This window comes from Acanthochromis polyacanthus, chromosome 1 (genome assembly GCF_021347895.1).
Source record: "Acanthochromis polyacanthus isolate Apoly-LR-REF ecotype Palm Island chromosome 1, KAUST_Apoly_ChrSc, whole genome shotgun sequence".
NCBI lineage: Eukaryota > Metazoa > Chordata > Actinopteri > Pomacentridae > Acanthochromis > Acanthochromis polyacanthus.
In genome coordinates, this window is record NC_067113.1 from 37,385,892 (window position 1) to 37,399,193 (window position 13,302).

Genomic DNA, 13,302 nt, shown 5'->3' on the forward strand with positions numbered 1-13,302 from the left:
AGCTACTGGGCCAGAGCTACCGGGACAGGTCAGAACCGGCCGGTCGGTACTTACCTGGAGGTCCCGTCCAGGTTGCAGCGGTGGATAAAGTTGTGTTTGGCGTCGGCCCAGTAGAGCTTCTGCTGGCCGTAGTCCAGCGTCAGTCCGTTGGGCCAGTAGATCTCCTTATCGATGATCATGGAGCGGTTGGTCCCGTCCATACCGGCCCGCTCAATCTTTGGAATCTCACCCCAGTCAGTCCAGTACATAAATCTGAGGAGACCAGAACCATCAGAGAGGACGTCTCCATGGAAACGTCTGAATACAGCCACATTTTTATTGTCTGGATCATCAACCTGAAACCTGCAGGTCTGAAGGCTTCTTTAAAAAACAGAAACCAGCTGCAGGTTCCTGAAGAAAATAACATAAAATAAGATCAGAAACGTGATTAAGAAAATCACTTATTCTACCAAATTTACTGAAAGATTCTCCAATGAATAAAGAACCAGCGAGAAGCAGAAACACAAGAAAATGACAAGAAGAAGACAGAAAACAAGATTTGGGAACAAACTGTTTGTGATGACGTCAGGTCTAAATACAGAATTCTAGATAATAAAAATAAACAGTAAAACCAATTTAAGAAGCTCTGAGGCTGAATCAGCTTCACGCTGCATGGGGCATTAAACGCTGCATGCCCCATGCAGCGTTTAATGCCCCATGCAGCGTTCATGCAGCGTTTATTGCTCCGTGCAGCGTTTAATGCCTCGTGCAGCGTTTAATGCCCCGTGCAGCGTTAATGCCCCATGCAGTGTTTATTGCCACATGCAGCGTTAATGCCCCATGCAGCCTTTAATGCCCCATGCAGCCTTTAATGCCCCATGCAGCCTTTAATGCTCCATGCAGCGTTTAATGCCCCCATGCAGCGTTTATTGCCACATGCAGCGTTTAATGCCCCATGCAGCGTTTAATGCCACATGCAGCCTTTAATGCCACATGCAGCCTTTAATGCCACATGCAGCCTTTAATGCCACATGCAGCGTTTAATGCCCCATGCAGCGTTTAATGCCCCATGCAGCCTTTAATGCCCCATGCAGCCTTTAATGCCAAATGCAGCGTTTAATGCCCCATGCGTTTATTGCCTCATGCAGCGTTTAATGCCCCATGCAGCGTTTAATGCCCCCATGCAGCGTTTAATGCCCCCGTGCAGCGTTTAATGCCCCCGTGCAGCGTTTAATGCCCCATGCAGCGTTCATGCAGCGTTTATTGCCCCGTGCAGCGTTTAATGCCTCGTGCAGCGTTTAATGCCCCGTGCAGCGTTTAATGCCCCGTGCAGCGTTTAATGCCCCGTGCAGCGTTTAATGCCCCATGCAGCGTTTAATGCCCCATGCAGCGTTTATTGCCCCATGCAGCGTTTAATGCCACATGCAGCCTTTAATGCCCCATGTAGCCTTTAATGCCCCATGCAGCCTTTAATGCTCCATGCAGCGTTTAATGCCCCCATGCAGCGTTTATTGCCACATGCAGCGTTTAATGCCCCATGCAGCGTTTAATGCCCCATGCAGCGTTTATTGCCCCATGCAGCGTTTAATGCCCCCATGCAGCGTTTAATGCCCCCATGCAGCGTTTAATGCCCCCGTGCAGCGTTTAATGCCCCCGTGCAGCGTTTAATGCCCCATGCAGCGTTTATTGCCACATGCAGCGTTTAATGCCCCATGCAGCGTTTATTGCCACATGCAGCGTTTAATGCCCCATGCAGCCTTTAATGCCCCATGCAGCCCTTAATGCCCCATGCAGCGTTTAATGCCAAATGCAGCGTTTAATGCCCCATGTGTTTATTGCCCCATGCAGCGTTTAATAATGCCCCATGCAGCGTTTAATGCCCCGTGCAGCGTTTAATGCCCCAGGCAGCCTTTAATGCCCCAGGCAGCCTTTAATGCCCCAGGCAGCCTTTAATGCCAAATGCAGCGTTTAATGCCAAATGCAGCGTTTAATGCCCCATGCGTTTATTGCCCCATGCAGCGTTTAATAATGCCCCATGCAGCGTTTAATGCCCCCATGCAGCGTTTAATGCCCCGTGCAGCGTTTAATGCCCCGTGCAGCGTTTAATGCCCCGTGCAGCGTTTAATGCCCCGTGCAGCGTTCATGCAGCGTTTAATGCCACATGCAGCGTTTAATGCCCCGTGCAGCGTTTAATGCCCCGTGCAGCGTTTAATGCCACGTGCAGCGTTTAATGCCACGTGCAGCGTTTAATGCCACGTGCAGCGTTTAATGCCCCCGTGCAGCGTTTAATGCCCCATGCAGCGTTCATGCAGCGTTTAATGCCCCGTGCAGCGTTTAATGCCCCGTGCAGCGTTTAATGCCCCGTGCAGCGTTTAATGCCCCGTGCAGCGTTTAATGCCCCGTGCAGCGTTTAATGCCTCGTGCAGCGTTTAATGCCTCGTGCAGCGTTTAATGCCCCGTGCAGCGTTTAATGCCCCGTGCAGCGTTTAATGCCTCGTGCAGCGTTTAATGCCCCGTGCAGCGTTTAATGCCACGTGCAGCGTTTAATGCCACGTGCAGCGTTTAATGCCCCCGTGCAGCGTTTAATGCCCCATGCAGCGTTCATGCAGCATTTAATGCCCCGTGCAGCGTTTAATGCCCCGTGCAGCGTTTAATGCCCCGTGCAGCGTTTAATGCCCCGTGCAGCGTTTAATGCCTCGTGCAGCGTTTAATGCCTCGTGCAGCGTTCATGCAGCGTTTAATGCCCCGTGCAGCGTTTAATGCCCCGTGCAGCGTTTAATACCACGTGCAGCGTTTAATGCCCCGTGCAGCGTTTAATGCCACATGCAGCGTTTAATGCCACGTGCAGCGTTTAATGCCACATGCAGCGTTTAATGCCACATGCAGCGTTTAATGCCCCGTGCAGCGTTTAATGCCTCGTGCAGCGTTTAATGCCCCGTGCAGCGTTTAATGCCTCGTGCAGCGTTTAATGCCACATGCAGCGTTTAATGCCACATGCAGCGTTTAATGCTGCAGGGCTGCAGCTGATCTTAGGACCCTCCTATCTGAAACAACGAGGTCTGGACCAGCAGCTGAACAACAGAAGCTGCTTTGTGTTTGGTACCTGATGCATTAATCATCCGTTGAACCCGGTCCAGCTCTGCGTTCCTCTGTGGATTTGGAGAACCGGTTCTCTGACTACAGAGCTCAGAATCACGTCTGAACTTCAGAATAAAACTCTGCTTGTACAGTTTTATGACCAGATAAAATCCTGAAGCTCTAATTAAATCCTCTCAGCTCATTAACTGGACTCCTGTCTTAATTCAGACACAACAATGAAAGCGTAACGGTCCCAGACCTGACAGGTAAATAAAACATCAGCTGGAATAAATGAGGAACCAGCTTTAAATCTTAGAGAATAATTCTGATGAAACCACTGCAGACACAGCTCAGACATGGAACCAGCCCTTATGATGTTTCAGGCGTTGGTGTCGTACCAGCAGCTCTACAGGAATAAACTGCTTCCGGTCTCACATTAAATATGTTCTGCAGAATCCAGACGGATTATTTCCACAGTTACAGCAGGGAAACTGAGCATGTTGAAGCGGTTTAAGGACTACTTTAGCTCTCAACACACTGAAGTTCATGAAGGTTCCTGCAGTGGAAAACACATGAAACTTTCTGATTTCTGAATTTAAGCTGAGAGATGTGCTGATTGAACTGCTCTACGTGTTGGGTTAGAACTAAATGTGTTGAGAATGAAACCATGAACCCAGCTGGTTGAAGCAGCTGTTTAACCCGTCAGATGAAGAACTTCCAGCTTTAGGAGGTTTTAACACAGATAACACAGATCTGCTGGAGTTTACTCCTTCAACTTCCACTGCTGTGATTTCTGGCTGCCACAGAAACAAATCCAGGAAAAATCCTCAGCATCACTTCTTGGGAAATCTTTGTTGGAACCCCCCCAGTGTTTTCTGATCCACTACAGACCATGTGGGGACGTCCACTACAGACCATGTGGGGACGTCCACTACAGACTGGGTTAAGACGTCCACTACAGACCATGTGGGGACGTCCACTACAGACCATGTGGGGACGTCCACTACAGACCATGTGGGGACGTCCACTACAGACCATGTGGGGACGTCCACTACAGACCATGTGGGGACGTCCACTACAGACCATGTGGGGACGTCCACTACAGACCATGTGGGGACGTCCACTACAGACCATGTGGGGACGTCCACTACAGACCATGTGGGGACGTCCACTACAGACCATGTGGGGACGTCCACTACAGACCATGTGGGGACGTCCACTACAGACCGGGTTAAGACGTCCACTACAGACCGGGTTAAGACGTCCACTACAGACTGGGTTAAGACGTCCACTACAGACCATGTGGGGACGTCCACTACAGACTGTATAGGTACTGGAACACATCAGATCTAAAGTCTGATACTTTTCTGTCAGAAACACCCAGAACATAGTGGAGGAGAACGGTTCCCTCAGAGCTCCAGGAACCCGGTTCTATGTGAGAACGGTTCCTTCAGCCTCCTGCTCGGCGACACTTTAATCTGCAGCGGATCAAACAGGAAGAGTTTCCATGAATAGAACCCAAGAGAGAAGAGCAGGAAAGACGGAGGTCCTGATTTAAATAAAACTAATGAATACATTAAGGCCTCTTTTATCCGTCTGATGGATTTACATGCTAATCCTACCACAGAACATCAAGAAGCTGCAGAGCTGCAGCTGCAGGTCGCAGCAAACTGCAAGTCACTGGAACTAGACTCAGATCAGTTCATCTGATGTCAGACATCAGCAGCCGAAACAGAGCTGAAACATGACCAGGAACTGTTTAAAAACTCAACACAATCAGTTTATGAGCACACACGATGAAGAAAGTCTCATTTAATTTAACTTTACGCAAAACAGCCTCAATATTAACACACAAAAGTCCCAATAACCTGACACTAAGTGTTAAAAACATGGATTCTAACAGACTAAATCATCACTAACCTGAATATTAATCCATAAAATCCTCACTAACCTCAATATTATCAAAAATCATATAAAACTAATACTCGGAGCCACTAACAGAGGGACCAGTACCTCCAAACGTCTCATTTTATTCGATCCAACATCTAAAACACCATCAGATCCAGTTAGTGAGAGAAAAGCAGCAGATCTGTTCATCTAAAAAGCTGGAACCACGAATCATTTGGGCGTTTTCAGGATTTTTGCATAAAAGGTCATCAAAACACTGCAGCTTATGGTTATTTTCTGGGTTATTTGTGAAACCTGATGTGATGCTTTTTATATTTTTCCTTAAAAACATGATTATTTAAAGAGCTGTGGATTATTCCGTCTTCTTTGGATTGAAATGAGGTTGGGCTTCATGTTGACATGACTTGTCAGCATGTATTAGGGCTGTAAATAAAACATTTGTTATTGTGGATCAAGTTCTGGATTATTTCCAGACAATAAAACATCAGAAAATAATCAAATGTGGATGAAAGTTCCTTAAATGTTCAGTTTACTGAAACCAGAAAATATTCATATAGAAGAATTTCAATAGATTAATAAACAGCTGGTCATAATTAACTTTAATCAACAGCTGGTCATTATTAACTTTAATTAACTCAATAACTGCTGGTCTCCATCTAACGGACCTGAAATCCAAAAAACTCTCAGTTCAGAGAAAATTAACCAGAACTGAAGCTGATTTCAGACATTTACAGGGTTCTCGCCAGCGCATTTCAGCGTAACGGGCCGTTACACTGTCTAACGGGCCGTTACGCTCAGTTTAAAAGATTACGCTGTGATTAGGGCCGCTACACCAGCGCATTTCAAAGATTACGCTGTTGTTATGAGAGTGTGTGGCTCCGTCATGAGAGAGGGAGAGAGAGCAGTGTGTGTGTGGGAGGGAGGGGGAGAGAGACGGCAGTCTGTGCAGTCGGTAGAGGTGGAGAGGTGTGTAGTTGCTGGTTGGCGGTACTGTGCGGTTCAGCCACTGTTTATAGACAATAAAGGCTGCAGTGTTCTTCGATACGGCTGGGCTCCAGTGTCTTTGCCTCTACGGCTGCTGATGAAGTGAAGGGGGTTAACCCCGGGCTTCCTGACCACGGTCGGGCCGAACAGGAAGGGTTAACACTGTGATTAGGGCCGCTGCTGTTATTTTGACAGATAACGCCATGTGTGTTTGTTTTTATCGACTGGGTGCCTATCTAGGTTAATTTATGTCTCCCCACCTCAGCCGTACTTTCCTGTCCATTGACCCGTTCCCGTCTATTGTGCGAACGCGCGTGCAGGAGGACCTGCCGTTACGCTGAAAAAAAATCCTGGCGAGAACCCTGATTTAAAGCAGGAAAACGGTTTAAAAACTTCATTAAGTCCCTTAAATTGGTTCTGAACCCAGACCTAACCCTCCGGGCCTGAACCCCTCTCTACCCCTCTAGTCCCCTCTGGACCCCTCTGGAGAGCTCTTGTTCCCTCTGGGCCCCTGTGGACCCGCCCCCTGTCAGACTCACCCTCTCTCTGGGTCCAGGGCAATGGCTCTGGGCTGGTCGAGCTCCTGCCAGAACAGAACCTTCCTCAGGGACCCGTCCAGCTCGGACACCTCAATCCGGTTGGTCTCCGAGTCGGTCCAGTACAGCTTCCTGCCCAACCAGTCGCAGGCCAGTCCGTCCGGGGAGGCCAGGCCCGGCACCACAGTCTGCACGGCGCCACCCCCTGACTGGTTGAAGAAGGTCCGTTTGATGGCCTCCTCGCTCACATCGCTCCAGTAGATGAGGCCCTGGGAGAAGACGTAGTCCACAGCGGCGGCGTCCTCCAGTCCGCCCACCACCACCGTGGCGTTAGACTTCTCGTGTGCAGCATCCACGATCCGGAGGTCCCGCCGGTTCGCATACAGCAGCAGAGGTTCTCCTAGAGGACAAGGAAACACCGGGTTAGGACATCTACTACAGACCGGGTTGGGACGTCCAATACAGACCGGGTTGGGACGTCTACTATAGTCCATGTTGGGACATCCACTACAGACCGGGTTGGGAAGTCCAATACAGACCGGGTTGGGACGTCTACTATAGTCCATGTTGGGACGTCTACTACAGACCGGGTTGGGACGTCCACTACAGACCGGGCTGGGACGTCCACTACAGACCATGTTGGGACGTCCACTACAGACCATGTTGGGACGTCCACTACAGACCATGTTGGGACATCTACTATAGTCCATGTTGGGACATCTACTATAGTCCATGTTGGGACATCCACTACAGACTGGGTTGGGACGTCTACTATAGTCCATGTTGGGACGTCTACTACAGACCGGGTTGGGACGTCCACTATAGCCCATGTTGGGACGTCAAAGAGAGACTGGGTTGGGACGTCCACTACAGACCATGTTGGGACAGTACTGTAAAATTATAACAGGAAATATTTAATTTACAACAAAAACACACACAAACACATTATTTAGACCATAGGAAAATAACATGTAAAAACAACAATAAAAAAAATACATGTGTAAACACATCCTTTAGACTACAGGAAAATAACGTAAATGCTTCATCAAAAATTGAGAAAGACATAAATACATCAATTAAACTATAAAAAATAACATGAAAATACATAATCTGAACCAAAAAAATATGTATATACATGAATAAAAAAGAAAAAGAAATACAGAATTTAAGATAAAAACGTTCGTCAATGAACATGTAGAAATACACATTAGTGCGTCACTTAAAATAGTAAATAAATACACGTTTAAACAATAAAAATATTACACATAAACACTTCATTTAAATCAGAAAACACACAAAAGTAAATAATTTAAACATCCATGATTTAAACAACTTAAAAATACATAGAGAGGGGGCGCTATGGAGCCGCGGAAGGAGGTGGCTGCTCAGCGTTAATGCTCCGTACCACCCTGCACCGAATATCCTTTAAACCCTAATTTGGTCATTCGAATCTTCTATGGACCATGTCCAAAACGACAACAGTCAAAGACTGCGATATTTTCACTCGCAAGCGCGGCCCACAAAAACAGAAAACTACCTCTCCACAAGCCCAACAAGACGAGGAGGCTGCTAGCAACATGGCGGACATAGCGGCGGTGCTAACTGAGCTAAAGCTACTCCGCTCAGAGTTTGGAGGATTCTCCTTCAGACTGAGCTCTACTGACGACCGCCTCGACAAGGTGGCCAACTCTGTTGCAGCTTTAGAAAGGAAAATATCAGAAATGAAAAAGAATGTGGCTTCTAACACTACAAGGGTGGATGAGGCTGAAAACCGGATAATGTCAACCGAAGAACAACTGGAAAAGACCACAACGGAACTGAGAAGCGCGATGAAACGACTTGCATACCTGGAAACCAAAGCTGAGGACCTGGAGAACCGCGGCCGACGGAAGAACCTGCGACTGTTTGGTCTCCGCGAGGGGGCAGAGGGAGGCCAGCCGCTGGCGGAGTTCATACAATCCATGCTACCGAAATGGCGGGAGCTGGACACCGGGAGATCCTTCGTACTAGAGAGAGCTCATCGCACCATAGCTCCGCCGAAACCAGACCAGGGCAGAGCGGTCCTGATTCGATTCTCACAGCTTGTTCGTTTTCCACTCCGCTAAGCAGCGTGATATCATACATGAAGGAACCAAACTTTTCTTCGCCCAGGATCTCTCAGCTGAAACAGTGAGACAGCGCAGCGCCTTCAGCGCCGTCAGGAAGAAATTCACGGATAAAGGAATGTTCCGCAGTTTTCAGTTCAACCCATGCCGAATGAGGATCCTCCACAACGGGTCAGTACGTCTCTTTTCAACACCTAAAGAAGCAGAGGACTTTTATGGAGGACTTGATAGAGATCCTAACTAAAGCAGTGGTAAGAATGGTTCACCTTTACATTTAGGATGATTAATGGACATTGACAGACTGATGGATAAGTTAATATATGTAAGTACTTGTTAGAAGTGACACCTGTTGCTCTGTCTACCTCTCATTTCTGCTTTATACATCTTGGCAGCTTCAAATACTGTAGATGTGGCCACCTCTCTTTGTTAAGGAGTTCTATGAGGAGGTTACTATATGTAAGAATGGGTACTTATAACGACGAATAATAGTTGACTTTTTTTTCTTTTTTTTGAGTTGAAGTAATAGGGTTAAGCATTTATTACCTGACATGTTTAATGGTGCAGGCTGGCGGACACTGCCAGCGATTTTTTGAGTTAGTTTGTTAGTTAGATTTCCATAGTTTAGCGGCTCCCCAGAAGAGTGGATCAGCATAAGCCCCTTAGTCGTTTTTACTGATAAGGGAGCGAGGGGAACTTATAGTTCAATATGTGTATTATTATGTATGTTTTATTTGTTTTTCTATTTACGTTTCGTATGCTCAGCACAACGGCAGTGTTTTCTATTTATCCCGTCTATGTTACCTTTAAGAAATATGGAGCAGGCAGGTGCACAAAGAAACTATGACTTTAAAATCACGAGCTGGAATGTTAGGGGACTAAAAAATGTTACTAAATTAAAACAGGTAATTACAAGAATTAAAGAACTTAAGTCCAAGATAATTTTCCTTCAAGAAATTCCCCTGACAACCCCGGATGTAAAACGTATACAGAATAGATGGGCTGGTAGAGTTATACATGTAGCATATAACAACTATGCGAGAGGAGTACTTATCCTCATTCATAAAACTATACCATTCCAAATATTTCAAACTATCCACGATTCAGCAGGAAGATATATTATTGTTCAAGGCAACATCCTCTCACTTACTGTAAACTTAGTCAGTGTTTATGGTCCAAATGAGGACAAGCCCAAATTCTTTGAGGATCTTTTCCTCACCCTATCCACTCTGCGAGGCCCTTTTATTATTGGCGGGGACTTCAATTGTACATTGGACCCATCATTAGATCGTTCAACATGTTCTGACACCTATAAGATACAAACTAGGAAAGTGTTAAAACAATATATGGCAGATTTGAATCTGGTTGAAGTATGGAGGGATCAAAACCCAAATAAAATTGAATATTCATGTAGCTCAGGTATAAGCAAGTCCCGTTCACACATTGATTATTTTCTTATTTCAAAAGAAATTGTATCAAAGGTTAGAGACTGCCAATACAGTAGTATTTTAATAAGTGACCATGCCGCCATATCCCTAAATATCATTGTAAACAAGTGTATTAATAGCGCACCTAATTGGCGATTTCAAGTAAGATGACTGCACAATTCAGAATTCCTAAAATTTATTGAATAAAAAAAAGATAATTACTTTGAGTTAAACACAGATCAAACTAATGCTTGTATAAGATGGGAGGCATTCAAGGTCTATATCAGAGGAGAAATAATTAGTTTCACAAGCTCTAAAACCAAACAACAAAAAGTAGAGATGGAAACCTTAGAAAAACAAATCAAAACTTTGGAAACAGAACTAAACCAAGGAGATGACTCGGTGAAGCAAAGAGAACTCCTGCCTTTAAGAACCAAATATAACAAACTATCCGCTGATAAGGCCGCAAAGAGCCTATTGTGGCTCAAACAGTCTTACTACGATCAAGGAGAGAAAACCGGGAAACTTTTAGCATGGAGAATGAAAAAGATGCAATCTGACAGGGCCATTAACAGGATACAGATGTCTTCCGGAAGAGTGACAGTGGACCCCGTGGAAATTAATGATAGTTTTAGAGAATATTATCAACACCTTTACAAATCAGAATGTCCTGAAAACATAGAGGAAAGGAATGCCTTTCTTAACCAGCTTCAATTTCCCCAAATCACAGATAAATCAAAAGAAGAATTAGATAATGCCTTAACAGCTGAAGAATTGTGACAGGCCATCCAAAATATTAATAGTGGTAAAACACCTGGACCTGATGGCGGCCTACCAATTGAATTTTATAAAACATTTAAAATGAAGTTACTCATCCCGCTATTAAAAATGTATAATGAATCTTATGAGAATGGCATCCTTCCCCAATCACTGAGATCAGCAGTCATAACTTTGATTTTAAAACCAGGCAAGCCTGATACAGAGTGTGCTTCGTATAGACCAATAATTCTGCTTAATTCGGACACTAAAATACTCTGTAAAGCTCTTGCAAAAAGACTGGATACATACATCCCAAATCTAATTCATGGTGATCAGAATGGCTCTGTGCAAAAACGACAAGGGTTCCACAACATCAGGAGAGTGCTCAATATAATTCATGAAAAATCCAACGTCAAGGATACTGCAGTATTATCACTAGACGCCCGCCAAGCTTTCGATTGAATAGAGTGGACATATCTATCCAACGTACTACATAAGTTTGGTTTTGGAAATCATTTTCTAAAATGGATCCAAATACTATACACAGACCCAACTGCAAGTATTCTAACAAATAATATAATCTCCAAACCGTTCATACTGGAAAGATGTTCACGCCAAGGTTGTCCTCTATCCCCGATGTTATTTATATTGGCTTTAGAACCCCTAGCTATGGCAATTAGGGCACAGACAAACATATCTGGTATCCAAATCGGAGAACAGGAACATAAAATAGCTTTGTATGCTGACGACGTTATCCTTTTCCTAACAAATCTGGCAGTTAGTATCTCAAATTTAACGCAGCAGATCGATCTCTTTGGTGGATTCTCTGGATATACTATTAATTTTTCAAAATCTTCAATGCTCTTCATGAATGAAGAGGAAAGAACCAAACCTGCTATAAAAACCCCGTTTGTTAATGCAACTGATGGATTTACCTACCTCGGTGTCAAAATTACTCCCAAGATAAGTAAGATTATACCCTTAAATTATGACCCACTTGTGGAAGAGGTCGAGAACAGCTTAATGGATGGCCATGCCTGTTTCAATGATTGGCCGTATAAACATAATCAAAATGAACATATTACCAAAATTCTTGCACCTCTTTCAATCCCTACCTCTCCCTCTACCACAAACATTTTTTGATAAACTCAACAGTATTCTAAGTAAATTATATGGAACAATAAAAAACCTCGATTGAGACTGAGACTACTTTACCTGCCATATGAGAGGGGAGGGCTACAGCTTCCAGATTTGTTATGGTATTACTGGGCAGCTCAAATGCGTGCAATGATGTTCTACTTCTCTATAGAAAACCCCCCAGCGTGGGTAGATATAGAGCAGTATTCTACTTTAAGCCTCCCATTAAACATGTATTTACACTCAGCCGATCCAAAGAACCTGAAAAGAATGACAAAGAATCCTTTCCTGAAAAACTGCATTGATATTTGGTATAAAGTACACAAGCATACTGGAGACACTCCGTCCATTTCCCGCTTTGCCCCGATATGGGGCAATATGCAATTCAGTCCAGGAAGAGCAGATGGGGGCTTTAAAATGTGGACCAATAAAGGTGTGCGGAAAATAGAAGATCTTTATATTCAGAGCAGCCTCCTTACATTTGAACAATTATGCCAGGTGTACGATATTCCTAAAAAAAACATTTCTTCAAATATTTACAGCTGAAACATTTTATATCATCAAAACGTAATGACTGAACCACCACTATCACATATTGAAAATATCATTATATCAAATTTAAAAGGACAGAAGCAGGTGTCTTTGTTTTATGAGGCCTTGAAGTGTCATGATAAAGAGTCTGCCACTGACAGGATGGAAGCATGGCAATCAGATATACAAGAAAATATATTAACTCTGAATGGGAGGCAGCATGTATAAGAGCCCAGACACACACTATTAATACCGGAATGAATTTATTACAACATAAATGGTTAATGAGATCCTACATCACGCCAGTGAAATTGAACCGTTGGTCCCCTGACATTCCAGATACTTGTATTAAGTTCCTCGAAGGAAAAGGAACTCTAATCCGCTGTGTTTGGGAATGTCCAAAAATACAAAGCTTTTGGGAAAAGTTGTCCAAACTATTTCACAAGTTAATAAATTGAAAGTGCCTCTCCAAGCCAAACTGTGTATTTTAGGTATATATCCAGAAAACTTTAAAGTTAATTCCATACAGTCGACTCTTAATTGATTTCGGACTCCTGCAGGCCAGGAGAACAATAGCTCTATCTTGGAAGAAAATGGACATACCGCCAATAAATGTATGGGTGAAGGAGATGGCACACTGTATTGTATTAGAGAAACTCACATGATCAGAGGTAGAGTAGAGGAATTTGAAAATGTATGGAAACAGCTGTTGGAATATCTTAAACGACGGGGTGATATGGGACGGGCTGCTGAATGTTGAGCGTTGTGTGTCTTGTACTATTTTTATTTATCTATTTATCATTATTCTATTTTATTTATTTCATATGTGTGTATATATATGTGTGTATATATATGTGTGTG

At 44.3% G+C, this 13,302-nt stretch overlaps 1 protein-coding gene across 9 annotated transcripts in view; it reads right to left on the reverse strand.

Annotated features, from left to right (window-relative positions):
• Positions 1-13,302, reverse strand: part of lrp6 (low density lipoprotein receptor-related protein 6) — a 56,434-nt gene that overhangs the window by 35,470 nt on the left and 7,662 nt on the right. For 3 of the 9 annotated variants that reach the window (XM_051936617.1, XM_051936996.1, XM_051936583.1), the window contains exons 2-3: positions 6,489-6,885; positions 55-252 (exon numbers count right to left, since the gene is read on the reverse strand). In XM_051936617.1, coding sequence (XP_051792577.1) covers positions 55-252; positions 6,489-6,885 — 595 coding nt within the window. The other 6 variants (XM_051936934.1, XM_051936767.1, XM_051936839.1 and 3 more) reach the window with 6 other exon arrangements.